General features: G+C 40.6%; 1 protein-coding gene across 16 annotated transcripts in view; it reads left to right on the top strand.

The window, feature by feature from the left end:
• Positions 1-13,057, top strand: part of PPP4R1 (protein phosphatase 4 regulatory subunit 1) — a 90,583-nt gene that overhangs the window by 67,233 nt on the left and 10,293 nt on the right. For all 16 annotated transcript variants that reach the window (XM_043539874.1, XM_037892860.2, XM_043539879.1 and 13 more), the window contains 4 exons: positions 1,566-1,724; positions 2,702-2,832; positions 3,159-3,691; positions 10,557-10,732. In XM_043539874.1, coding sequence (XP_043395809.1) covers positions 1,566-1,724; positions 2,702-2,832; positions 3,159-3,691; positions 10,557-10,732 — 999 coding nt within the window. The remainder of the gene's footprint in view (positions 1-1,565; positions 1,725-2,701; positions 2,833-3,158; positions 3,692-10,556; positions 10,733-13,057) is intronic.

The raw sequence follows: 13,057 nt of genomic DNA, 5'->3' as shown, positions 1-13,057 counted from the left end.
CTTGGATGTTAGAAGGGAGTAGCCTTCTATTTGGACAGATCAGACCATTTAGAAAGTCTACAAGACTCTTTCAGTTGCAGACAGAACTAAAGGATTCACAATCTCCACCCAAAGATTTTCAAAGTGGGTTTCCAGTTGTGTTCCTGTTTGTTACCAGGCTGCTAATGTTCAGCCCCCTTTGAGAATAAAAGCCCATTCTACGAGATCCCAAACTAGCTCCATAGTACTATTAAAAATGTATCAATTGCTGAAATTTGCCAAATGGCAACCTGGGTGTCAGTGAACACTTTTTCCAAACACAATATCCTGATATATGCCTCTACATCAGAAGCTGCTATTGGCACAATAGTCCTTTCTTTATTGTTGGATCCAGCTCCAAAGCTCTCTCCTCCTCCAAGGGATACTCTTGGATGCCTGAAGTGATACTACTGATAAGTTTCAGAGTAACAGCCGTGTTAGTCTGTATTCGCAAAAAGAAAAGGAGTAAATTGGTTAGTCTCTAAGGTGCCACAAGTACTCCTTTTCTTTTTACTACTGATAAGGACACTACTCGAAGAAGTAGTCATTACTCATATTGTGCAATAACCAGAGTTCTTTGAGAGGTGTCTCTCTAGTTGTGCTCCACTACCCACCCTCCTTCCCCTCTACTTCAGAGTTTTGTCTCGCGGGACCTTGTGGTAGAGAAGGAACTGAGAGTGGTTTGCTCATGCAGCTCCATATATCCTTAGTATAGGGCATGAGGGTGTCTGGAGTGTATTTGCAGGCCGAACGGGCAGTATTACTGAAAATCTCTGATCAAAGGCACAGGTGCCGCTAAAGTGGAGCACCCGTAGGGGGACGCATCTCCAAGAACTCCAGTTACTGCATGAGGTAAGTAACCTCTCCTTTCCTTGCACCAAATGTGGAATTTTTCACCGAAGAACCAGAATGGGCAGTGTTCTGTTGATAGGCAGTGACAGGTTTAAAGTCTGATGTTCACAACCTATAAGAGCTAGCAATGGGAGTTTTATATCATTATAAAGGAGAGATTCTCCATTTTCTGAAGAAGCTCATCATTTGCTTTTAACTGGGAATCTTCTCTTTCCAATGGCTATAGTAATCTTAAATGTTTTCTGACAGTAATAGGTAAAGTTGTCAGACACAAGTGTGATTGTGTCCCTTTAATATTACCTTTTTCAAAAGGAATTACATAGTGAAGAGTTTGTCTTTTGAAATGCTTTTTTAGTTTATGGACAGAGTTATTTGTATATAGGAGAAAGACAGTGGTAAGAGAGAATTAAAGGAAAAACTTAGCCGTCAAAAAGAGTGTTTTGTATCCAGGTGCGAACTTTGATGTCCACACACTTTGATGTCCATCCTTCAGATGTAATTTGAGGGGATCTAATTAAGAGGATAGTAGAAATGGCATGCCCTTTTGCTTTGCAAAACCTATATAAACAGATCCTGTTGTGAGCAGCAGAACAAAGAATCTTAACAAGGGAAGTAGTGAGGTAAAGGAGCATAAATTGGAACAAGTAACCCCTATTAAAGCTTGCGTAAACGTTTATTTACTGTGTTTTATATAGCTACCAAGGTTTTTCCAGCTCTGTTCTGATAATGTTTGGGGAGTTCGGAAGGCTTGTGCAGAATGCTTCATGGCAGTTTCATGTGCAACATCCCAGGAGGTCCGGCGGACAAAACTGTCAACGCTTTTTATTAATCTGATCAGTGACCCATCACGATGGGTAAGAGTTTTGTTTTATTTATCAAATAACTATTTTTCTTTTCGCTTTTTCTTTGATACCCAATGTTAATTTTTTAGAGATAAATATCTTCTTCATGTGCATGATTTTGTCAAGTAATTACGTATAATGGTGGTTTTGCTGACTGGAGGAAGGCTGTTCTACGTTATTCTGGTAAAATGTACTGGACCCTTCCATTGAGAAAAGGTATGTGGAGCTGCAGGCTTCCCTGCTATTCAGTGTTGCCAAAAGTCTGCTTATCACGAGGAATATCAGAAAATTGCAGATGTAATTAAATTGAATGTGTTGAGATTTTTTTCTCCGTACTTCACATTCTCTCCTCTTCCCCCTTGAAAATCCATCCTTCAAATCTGTGTTAGGGTTGTCAACAGGGGGCTCCTTCTCAGAGCCAAAAGGAAGCCTTAGTGCCCCGGAGCACCAGCTTTTTGGCTCTGAGAAGGCATGTGAGCCATAATCAGGTACAATGAAAGAAATAATAGAAATGGAGGTGAGAGAGGCTCACCAGAAGTAAATGGAATTCAAGCCTGTGGTTCTTATTGAATCAACTTAAATTCCTGACAGTGTAAAATATGGTGTTTCCACTAAACCAGCATTTCTCCTTTCCAGTCACTTGGATCCTCCACTTGGTTGGCGTTCAGACTTACTCACTTTAAACATTGAAATAGTGTGGGAGGGTGAAGCATGCTGTCAACCACAGTCAATGTGAAGATGTGTATAATGATCTGTGAATTGACCACTTTGTCTGCCTCCTGTATTTCATGTCTCACCCCAATCTTCCCCTGCTCAAGGCTTTTTGCCTGGCACTTTCCCATATCCAGCTTGTTGGCACTGTTCCCAGATGCAAGTCTCTCCTGTCACTTTCCCCAGTGCCCTTACAACTCTTCCCATTCCTAACAGCTGGTGGTGTATTTATACAACAGCTGTATTTAAATTATTTTCTCTGGAACCCATTACTCTAGGTCCGCCAAGCTGCCTTTCAGTCCCTGGGGCCTTTCATATCAACTTTTGCTAACCCATCCAGCAGTGGTCATTTTTTTAAAGAAGAAGAAAGTAAGAACACAGAGGATCATAGATCTGCAGAGGAAGATAGGTATGAATTTTCTTGGTTTTGTAGTTTTCATTTGCATATAGATATTGCTGCTTAGGAGACTTTAATTTTTCTTTTAATTTGGTACCCACATTGGCAGTGAAGACACCAGAACTTTTGCCAAAAATTGGCCAGTGGAACCCTCTTTAGCTAAGTTGTTGTTCAGTTATTTAGGGTACTTCACTTAGGTCAGCTATCCAGTAAGTAAAACTAATTCTATAAATACTAAAATAAGAACATGACTATAAACTTTCATAAGTGTCTAAATTTATAACCAGTATGTTGGGTTTTTTTGTAAACTCACGCCTATTTTCTTTGACACCCAACAGTGAAAAGATCAGGGATACAGAAGATGTCACAACAGAGGATGTACATAGCAGGACAGAGAAGCCGCCTTCAGATGCTGATTTTAGTGATTTTACAATAAAACTTGAAAACACCATGGAAGACCATAACCCTGTGCCAAATAATTCTCAGAGTGAAACTGATTACCAGACTGAGACATTCTTATGTTGCACTTTGTCTTCAGAATCTTGTGGGGAAATAGCTGATGAGAATGATCAAAGTTCTAGCTTCTGTAGTATAGCAACACTGCAGGAATCTGGGCTGAGGTCCCAGGAAACCTCCCTCTCAGAACAGGAATTGTACAACTCTTTCCATTTCTGGAGGACTCCGCTTCCTGAAATAGATATTGATTTAGAGCTTCAGCAAACTGATCAGATAACGTCCAACCCAGAAATTCGGGAAGGAACAAAAGACGTGACGGTGCCAGTGTTTTCAAACATTACTATGGCCACAAGGAAGGAGCTGGAAGAAATGATAGAAAATCTGGAGCCTCATGTTGATGATCCAGATGTTAAAGGTATAGTGAAGATATTTGTGTATAGTTAGTGTCTGGAAATGTTTTTGTGTAATAATTAATGTTTTGCTGTGGAGGTTTTAATTTTTAACCTTTTGAATGAAGCTTTTTAAAAAAATTCAGAAGAATTAATGCTTTTGGAGTTTAACAAAATTGGTTCTAGCTGTTTTAATTTAACTGTGAAAAAGGATGACAAACCAAAACATTCTTATTTTTGAAAAGCAGCCTCTGATTGTACAGATGCAGTTCTGCTCCCATTGTTTATTGCGAGTGCATAACTGCAGGTACAATAATTGCACCTGTAATTCTTAGTACTGAGGTATCTAACTACTTGATTTGTCAATATAATCAGGCTGTCACCTGAGTGCTGCGAATCATTGTGCTCAGTATTGCGTATGCAGTTACTATGTGCAAAATAGGAAGCCAGATTGAGGCCCTTTTGAAAAATCAAGGCCTGAATGTAACAATGTTTTCACCTTCTGAACAATCAAGTTTATTTTTTAAGGAAATAGCCTTACGGTATCCATGTTTCCAGAACCTCTTCTATAGCAACTTTCATTGCCTGCTGATGTGCACCAGGATTATGGTCAGGGCAAGGTTAGAAGTGACCCAAATCCTGTCCAACTCTTAAATGCGCACACATCTCATGAGATTGAAGTGTAATGAATGTGCTGTCCCCTACCTTCTTTATAATAATCTGCTGCCCTTTATGTGGCATCACAGATTTGTTGGGATATCGGCACTGCAGAAGTCTTAAAGCATGCCAAATTCAAAAAGGGCAGCAGCAAATCTGGCACTGTGGCTTGGAAAGTGGCCATGGAGATGGGAGTATTCTTGATCTCAAGAATCCTGTGGGCTAAAAGAACACACTCTTAAAGGAGGGAAGAAAAGAGGGGTGGGAAATGCCTGTCAGAATAAGCAGCCATGCTTGGATGCTTTCCTGAAACTTTGGTGTTTCTCCTATCACTAATTACACAGGATACACACTGATAGCCTAACTTTAATTAGACTTGGCCTGTTCCTGTTTAATCTACCGTAAAATCAGCAGATGAAAATGTTCTGCTTTGAGAAAACTCTAGCCCATTGCTCTGTAAGGGGTGGATAAGAAGGATGGGGTCTAGAAAAAATGTACTAGTTCAGTTACTGGTGAGAAGCACATTATTTAAACTTCTCTCTTAATAAGCACATTAGCCGGTGCTGTTTAGGTTTGACTCTAGAGACTTGTTCTACACAGCTACAAAATGTATATTAAACTGTTTCATGAGGATCTACATAGCTAATGCATTTGTATACTCAGAGGTGCTCGGTATTACAAGATTGTTTCTGAATCTATGCTTTGATGTTGGCTGGTCTCATTCCAGAGCAATTGTCTTGCTGCACTTTAGGATGGTTTCAATGTAAAGAAGCTCACAGGTGCAGTTCTGTGTGTGTGTCTGTCTGTCTGATCCAAGAAAACTACATGAAAGGAAATCTGAAGATGCAAAATCCAAATACACAGAAGTTAGGAAATGCCTGAACTAGGTGCCTGTGCAGTAACAATTTGACCCCCTTGTTCATATGCATTCTGATACAGTCGTTAGTTATGTGATCACATACTATTTTTTTCATACAGGTCCCCTGCCTCAATCAGGCGATGGGTAGTTACTCAATATTTCTTTTTATTCCTCTCATTAAGTGTATGGCCTTAGAGCTTATTGAATGCACACCATCTAAATCCTGCACTGAATACAAAATTATTAATTTTATGGTCGCTTTCACGATCATAAAAGAGTGTTTTACAAATAAAACAAATGAATTTATCTTCACAACACGCGTGTAAGAGTGGGTAATATTACTTTCCCCATTTTACAGATGCGGAATTGAGACAGAGAGAGATTAAGGCCAAAATTTTCAAAAGTGTCCACTAATTTCAGATGCCCAATTTGAGACACCTGATTTTCCAGAATATTTTGCATTCTCTATGTTCAGAGCACAGCGCCAGCCAATTTGAGTCGATGCACAGCACATCTGCAAATGGGGTTTCTCACATTGGGCACTCAGAAAACTAGGAAGATGCTATTTTAGTGGCCACCTCTGAAAAGTGAGGTTTAAGTGACTTGCCCAGCATCACACAGGAACTCTGTACCAGAGACAGGGATAGAATTCAGTACTCCAAGGTGGAATTCAGTTTCTTTAATTGTGACCTGCAGTCCCCTACTATATCAGACTTCTCAACTATATCAGACTTTCAACTTCTGCAACAAATGAGCCAGGGGTTTTATAGACAACAGCTTTATTAACTACCCAACCCTTATTCGTTCCAGAGCACTGTCTTCCTGTGCATGGAGAGGGGCAAGGGTTATGTGGAAAACCAGTATGTCTCAGGAAATTAAAGACTATATCATAACACAGTGATTCCCAAACTTCTTATTAAGGTGACCCACTAAGTGCATTTTGCCTTTTTTTTTTTTTTTTTTTTTTTTTTTGTGACCCACCCAGGCTCCAAAACATGGGGAGGGCCCCAAAATCATAGGCCAGCATCCTTCTCTTCTGCTGCTGTCGCCTCCACCTTGCCCTTCTGAAGGGACACTGACCACCTGCAGCAGCCCCTCCACCCTAGCACCGCAACCCTATCCTGGCTTGGTGTGGAGGAGAGGCCCAGAGGGGTGGTCAGTTGGAGAGAGAGCTCACCTCGCAGTGGCTGGGCTAAACCTGAGTGGTGCCAGGTCCCAACTTCTGGAGTGGGGAGCCAGGTCCAGCACTGCAGGACGGGAGCCACTGCTGCGAGGTGAGTGTGGGGTAAGTGGAGGCTAAGCTCTCCTTCCACCTCCATACCCCTGGGGTCACCCATCTAGAACCTTTACATGACCCATTGGTCATACACATACACACATGGGGGCCAAATTAAGGTTTCACAGGCAACACAGCTTTAACGTTTTTTAATGTAGTTTTATAGGAAATTTCCTAATTGGGGGGGGAAAAAAGTGAAAAGAAATTCTAACACATGGAACCATATTGACGCACAACTTAAGTATCAGCAGGGTTCAGACCTTTGGACTACAGCATGGACCTCGAGCACTCTACCTCACAGAGTAGCTGGCAGTAGTAGACTGTTACCCTCTATTGGACCAGCCAAGAGAGGGGGATGAGAAACTCACTTTGCCAGTAGGTTTCACAGCTATTCACTAATAGCAGAGGAATGTAGAGATGCAAGACACCTGATTTCAATTCCAGTTTCTATAGGGGAATGTTGTCTAGAGGTTACAGACCATTCTGTTCCTGTGCCCCCAGCTTGTCACTGTCCCCCTCTGCATCTGTGTACCTCCTAACTCCCTCTCAGTTGACTCTTGTCTCCCTCCTCCCCTGGTCCTCCCCATCCTCTGGGTCCTGCAAACACCCCCGCCCCTTCTTTGCCCCTTTGCATTCCAGTATGATTGCTTCCTCCTTCTCCATACACTTGAGTGCCAGCGTCAGTAGTACAGGAGAGAGAATCTCCTGCTCTCAATTCCTGTGCCTGGTGCCGCAGCAGCCGGGAGGAGCAATTGTAAGGGAAGTCCTGCTCAACCCCTGCAGCCGTGAGCATGCTCAGTGCAAACAGAATCTTCAGAGAACTTAGCTGCCAAACAAGCCTCTTTTGAGCATGTGTGAACTGCAATTTTTCAGAGGCTTATAACTTGGCTAAATTTGGGCAAATTTTCATGGGGACAGCAAAAGGCATATACCTGTCAACAAACCAGTCACCCTGCCAAATTACAAGTCCGTGCTCCAAAGCATGGAGGAATTAGAGTTTCTCAACACAATAGTTATAAGAATTTTTTTAAAATATGGGTAAAAGAACATTTTCCCATAATCTCATTCTCAGAAATGGCTGAATCATTTCAGCTGAAATTTACCCAAAACTTCAGTTTGAAGCAGATACCTGGCATGGAAAATTTCAGCCCCCAATGAATAGTTTGGCAAAACCCCAAGCAACAGAACATAGGGGCTTATAATGGAAAATATCTGTCAACCTTAAGTATGTGTGTCTCTACTAGATCCACCTATAATAAATATCAGTTAGTTAAAGTTGGGAAAAAACTCTTGTTTGTGTGTTATCATTAGAGCAGCCTCAAAAGAATTTGAAATTCCTAATAGGTGTTTCAGGATAGATTTTTTTTCTTTTTTTTTAATACAGTACCTGCACCATTATAGCACTTAAAATAATCACAGGAGCATTTTTTTTGTCTGCTAATAATGAGTGAACACTAAGGAAAGAAACAGAAAGCAAAAGAGTGAAAACAAGAGAAGCAGAAAAGAGAAACTGCAGAAAATAAAGAGGGAAGATGTGCTGCCATGTAGACAAATTTTTTTCTTCTGAGTTATTTATGTATTTTTCTGTAAACAAACAAATTTGAAGTGTCGTGCATCTATATACATTATCTATTTAGAAAAAGACCCTTAATCTTCCTTTAATTTTAACTGAAAACGAAAGGCCTATATTTTGATGTTGGTTCTGGTTGTGGGGGAGGAGAGGAAAGATAAGTTCTTTTAAATGTGCATTGGGATAAACTTCAGTTGAATTATTTCTTCAGTTTTTTTGCCTCACAAGAATTAACTCTCCTGAAAATCTGGAATAACGTTTCATGCCTAAATAGTCTGATAAAAGCTAGTCAGCGCTTTCCCTTTTTAATTTATAGTAGAAACTCATTCATTTTGTTTATCCATATATGTATTGTTTGTGCATTTAAAAAAAATGGGGGTCTTTCCCTCACTTCTCAATAAAGAAGAAACAACTGAATACTACTGTGAGGTCTCTAATTATCAAGTTCTCATTAATTTTACAAAGTTTACTGTAGATAACTTAATATGAAATATGGTATTAAGTAAAACTAAATTATACTTTCTAATGAACCTGATGCATTTCATGTACAGTATTAGTACTTTTTTGTTTACTTAGTAATTTGTAGTGGGCTTCCTTGTCGGTATGGATTACTACAATCCTACTGTAACTGTTTTCTTTCAAGTATTTTATTAAATCCTTGTCAGTTACAGAACTGGCTAGGCTACATAATGACTAAATCCTTACTCATTTGCTCCTGCTGTTCTTACCCCCATCTAGAGACCATCCCAGAGATATAAGACCACAGTTCGTGTTTGGCCTTCACATGTGATGTTACTTACCTGTCCCACACCATTGTGTGTGTCTCAGTTGTCTAGCTGTGTATTTAGTGTTTAATATTGTTCTGAGTTGTAATTCTGCTTTATGTAACAGTCCGTCATAATTGTAAAAAAAGGTTAGGTGTGCCATACAAATTAATCTGGCTTTTGATAAATTCTGGTGGCTTTATGTGCAAGGATAAATGAGACAAAATTCCAAGATGGGAGCTAGAGTGAGGCGGATGATAAAAACAGATGCAATTGTTTAATTTCAGAATGGGTACACAGTATTGGAAAGGCCTTGAAAAAAGGGTAGTAGAGTTTTAGCTCAAGCAAGTGTGCTGATTTGGACTGGAGAGCCACTTGCTCCTTTCCTGGAAGGGAGGGAAGAGGAGAGGAAGAGAGCAGCCCAATCACTGCTGCTTTGACAGGAGCAGAGAAGTGGGTGTGGAAGGCAAATTAGAGCAATCCCTGAGCCGCTTGTTGCTTTCCAGGAAGGGAAGGTGATAGGCAGAGAGCAGAAAGGCACGTGCTGCTGCTCTTTGAGGAAGGAAAGGAGAGAAGCAGGGAAACACCAGATAGTACTGGCTTCACGTCAAGAGAAGGGGAATGAGGAGCCAAGTGGACTATACGGAGAAGAGTTGCTGGGAGGCCAAGCATCTCCTGTGTGTCCTGCAGTCCTAGAGTGTCTGTGCAAAGAAATAGAGGGCCCAGTAGTTTCTTTGGAATAGAAGTTGTAATTCCCTTCATTTGGAGTAGAAGTAGAGCCCGGAATTCATCAGTAAGATTGGGGAGGTATGAGAGAGAGAGAGAGACAGAATTAATTAATTCGTGGTGGGGAGACTAGTGGCAAGAAGGGCCAGGTGGAGTGAAATTTCATATTTCATTTTTATCTGTTTTCAGAGTTTGATCAAAAATTTCTAAGTCCTGACTGAGACTTACAATTGTCACTGAATAACCTACTCTCTCTCATGCTGCGTCTGCATTTCCAGAAGAGTTGCTTTGTTCAGAATTAGTTCAGCATAATGGGACCAGTCAACCTTCTAGCAATTTGCAGCGTGGGAGCATCTGAATGTGTATTTTCCAGGACCCCAGACCTACTGTTATATTCTCAGTTGGAAGATTTAGCCATCCTGCTCTCCACTTAGATTTAGAGGGATGCAGCTAACTGCACTTTTGCAACTCATTCATTTAGTCCCCAAAAATATGTTCCGCTGATCTCATAAAATTTAAAAATACAACTTTTTAAATCAGTCAATAATAGTTTAAAAACTAAAGTCAAACCTATTCCCACGCTTTACTTGCCGTATTCTTTTAACTGTTATTGCCAATAAACTGTTGTGTGTGTTCTTCCTGTTACAGATTGTGCACACATCTGTTTATTTACCTAGCCTCAACATAAGTAGTTTGTCACATTTTTGTAAAAGATACTTCTTTAAAGATACTGTTGCCTCCGCAGCCTCTAGTTCTTGGGTTTCCTGCCTCATACACAGATACTCCCTTAGCTCCAGTGCTGTTTTGGCCTTCTGAGGCAATGGCAGCCAACATGAGACTCCCTCACCTACCATCCTCGCTGGTTTCCTCTATTGCAGGACTTACTAACCATTGATAATCTGAGTAGGAAACTTTCAGCTTCCCTCTTTGGCTAGTCCATAAATTAAAAATTATTTTTCAAAGGTAGTTGCCATCAGCAATGTTGTTGCTGTGTAACCGTTCTTTCCACTTCCATTAACGTGTTTCACTTTGCATACAGCACAAGTGGAGGTGTTGTCTGCTGCACTCCGAGCCTCCAGTTTGGACCCTCAGGAAGAGACAACGGCAGGCATTGGCAAGGGAATGGACTCTCAAAATGAACTGAGCATCAAAGACCAACTAAATTATAAACTAATTCACGATGATACTGTGTCTTTAATTAGCGACACTGTTGAGGTAAGAGACATGGCTGTATTTGGCATACAAACAGTTTGATTCAGAAATACAGGGCTACAGTCAGAGAGAGAGCTGTATTTTGCACTCTTGCAGCAATCATAGCTAAACTGTTCCCACTTTAGCAAACAAAACTTGGCATCATTTCAGCCTAATTTTGCAGCTCTGGCTATTGCATAAAGTAAAGTTTATCCTCACAACGTTCTGTATTTGTACATCTGAATCATTTGAGGACTTGAAGTTAAACCTTCAGTCCTGACTAATGGTCACTTTCAACAGACTGTGTTACTATAGTTTGCTACAGTGAAATAGTCTTACTGGAAACAATGCCCTTCTTAAAATAAGTTAACTGTTCCTTTTTCTGTTTGGAGAGAGAGATACATTTTATTTATGGTGGAAACATTTTACTGCAGCAGGCAACACACTTTTCTGACCAGGAGACAATCAGGACTTGAGGTCATGTTGCAGTGGGCCTCTGGCAATATCTGGTCTCTGGAGAATGAAGGCGGGTACTACCACTCAATATCATTTTGAGTTTTTACTTGTGGCTCTTCTTTCCATTTTTTCCCCATCCAATCAAACAAAAGCATTTAGTACTGGTTTTCTGTTCTTCATTATGTGTTGTGGCAGAAATGTTATGACTACTCCACTCCACTTGGAGGCACAAGTGTGATGGTCTTTGAAACTCCAGTGCTATAAAAGAATAATAAAATCTTGATGCAACCCTCATGGATTGTTGCTTGCCAGTTGGCACTGCAAATAGTTTTCAGATTATACTCTGCTGCCATTAACCTGCTACAGTTGACAGCATTGCTCACTGTGTTGATAAGAAGCTCCTTACATACATTTGTATATGTGTAAAATCTGACTCTTTAAATTTGGATTGTCTGATGGAAGATGCGCAGATTGCCCTCCTTCCAAAATCTTAGCGATACCACCATGACCTAGATATTGATGTACCCTGCAAGCTCTCTTTTATTATGAAGTTCTTATCTTTTTAAAGTGAAGTTATGTTTTGAAAAGTACCTAGGTAAAAATGGCACCTCTGTCAAAATGGGGGGGGGGGGAATCTAGCAGGTGTTCTTTGCCCCTGGCCTGAGGTATTGGTGCCCTGATACACCCTGCCTAGGGAAAACCTACTCAGGACTATGTACCAAGAAAAGCTTAATCCTCCAACGGTGTAAACTGGGCAGAAGGGGACACTAACCAATCAGGAGCCAGCAGGCAAGTTCAGAAAGTTTGCCTGCTTCTTCCCAGGGGGAGTGATGGGTGGAGCTAGGGCAGGAGGGGAGTTCCTCTATCCTAACCCCAATGAGTCTTGCATTGCATCAGTGGCCAGACAGACTGGGGTTGACACCACCCCTTGTCTGAATGGACCATCACTAAGATGCGTTATCTCCTGGTGACTAATGTCTACTCCAAGACCATCAACCATACTTTCAATATAAATATATACATCTCTCAATGATTATGAATCTTGACAAGTTACAAGCTTTTTGTAGATCCTTAAATGTTATTCTTTATGGATAAATATCCTGTAGGACATGTTTGGTGTAGTGAGTTTGTCAGGTCTGAGGTGAGCGATGTTTGCAAAGAGCAAGAGTCTCTTTGCCAAGGGGTCTCTGTGTCTCACCCACCTTATAGAAATTTCATCAAATACCATATTTCCATACTTTGCTTATGAAAATGTCATGTCGGACTGTGTCAAAAGCCTTCCTAAAGTCAAGATGTGTCACAACCACTCGGTCAGTAACCTTGTCAAAGGAGGAAGTTAGGTTAGTTTGGCATGATTTGTTCTTGACAGATCCATGCTGGCTATTTCTTATAACTGTATTGTCGTCTAGGTGCTTACAAATTGTTTAATAGTTTTTTCCAGTGTCTTTCCAGGTATCGAAGTTAAGATGACGGGTCTGTACTTCCCCAGGTCCTCTTTGTTCCCCTTCTTAAAGATAGTTACTGTGTTTGCCCTTCTCCAGTCCTCTGGGACTGTACCCGTCCTTCATGAGTTCTCAAAGATAACTATTAATGGTTCTGAGTTGCTTAAGTACTCTAGGATGAATTTCATCAGACCCTGCTTACTTGAATACATCTAATTTGTGTAAATATTCTTTATCCTCTTCTTTCCCTATTTTAGTTCCTTCCCCTTTCTTGAGAGAACACCACGTGACAGGAGTTATTGCTTATTGCATTAATGGAAGGCACTCCAGATAATACGGTGGTGGGCATGGTGTAAGAATCTGTGTAGAATAGAATATGATTTAATTATATCCCCTCAAGCATCTTTATTATTTTGAATCTAAATAAATAAAAGTTGTCCAATAAGATTTT

The sequence above is a fragment of the Chelonia mydas genome, chromosome 2, assembly GCF_015237465.2.
Source record: "Chelonia mydas isolate rCheMyd1 chromosome 2, rCheMyd1.pri.v2, whole genome shotgun sequence".
NCBI classification, from domain to species: Eukaryota; Metazoa; Chordata; order Testudines; family Cheloniidae; genus Chelonia; species Chelonia mydas.
This window is presented reverse-complemented; position numbering and strand designations above follow the sequence as displayed.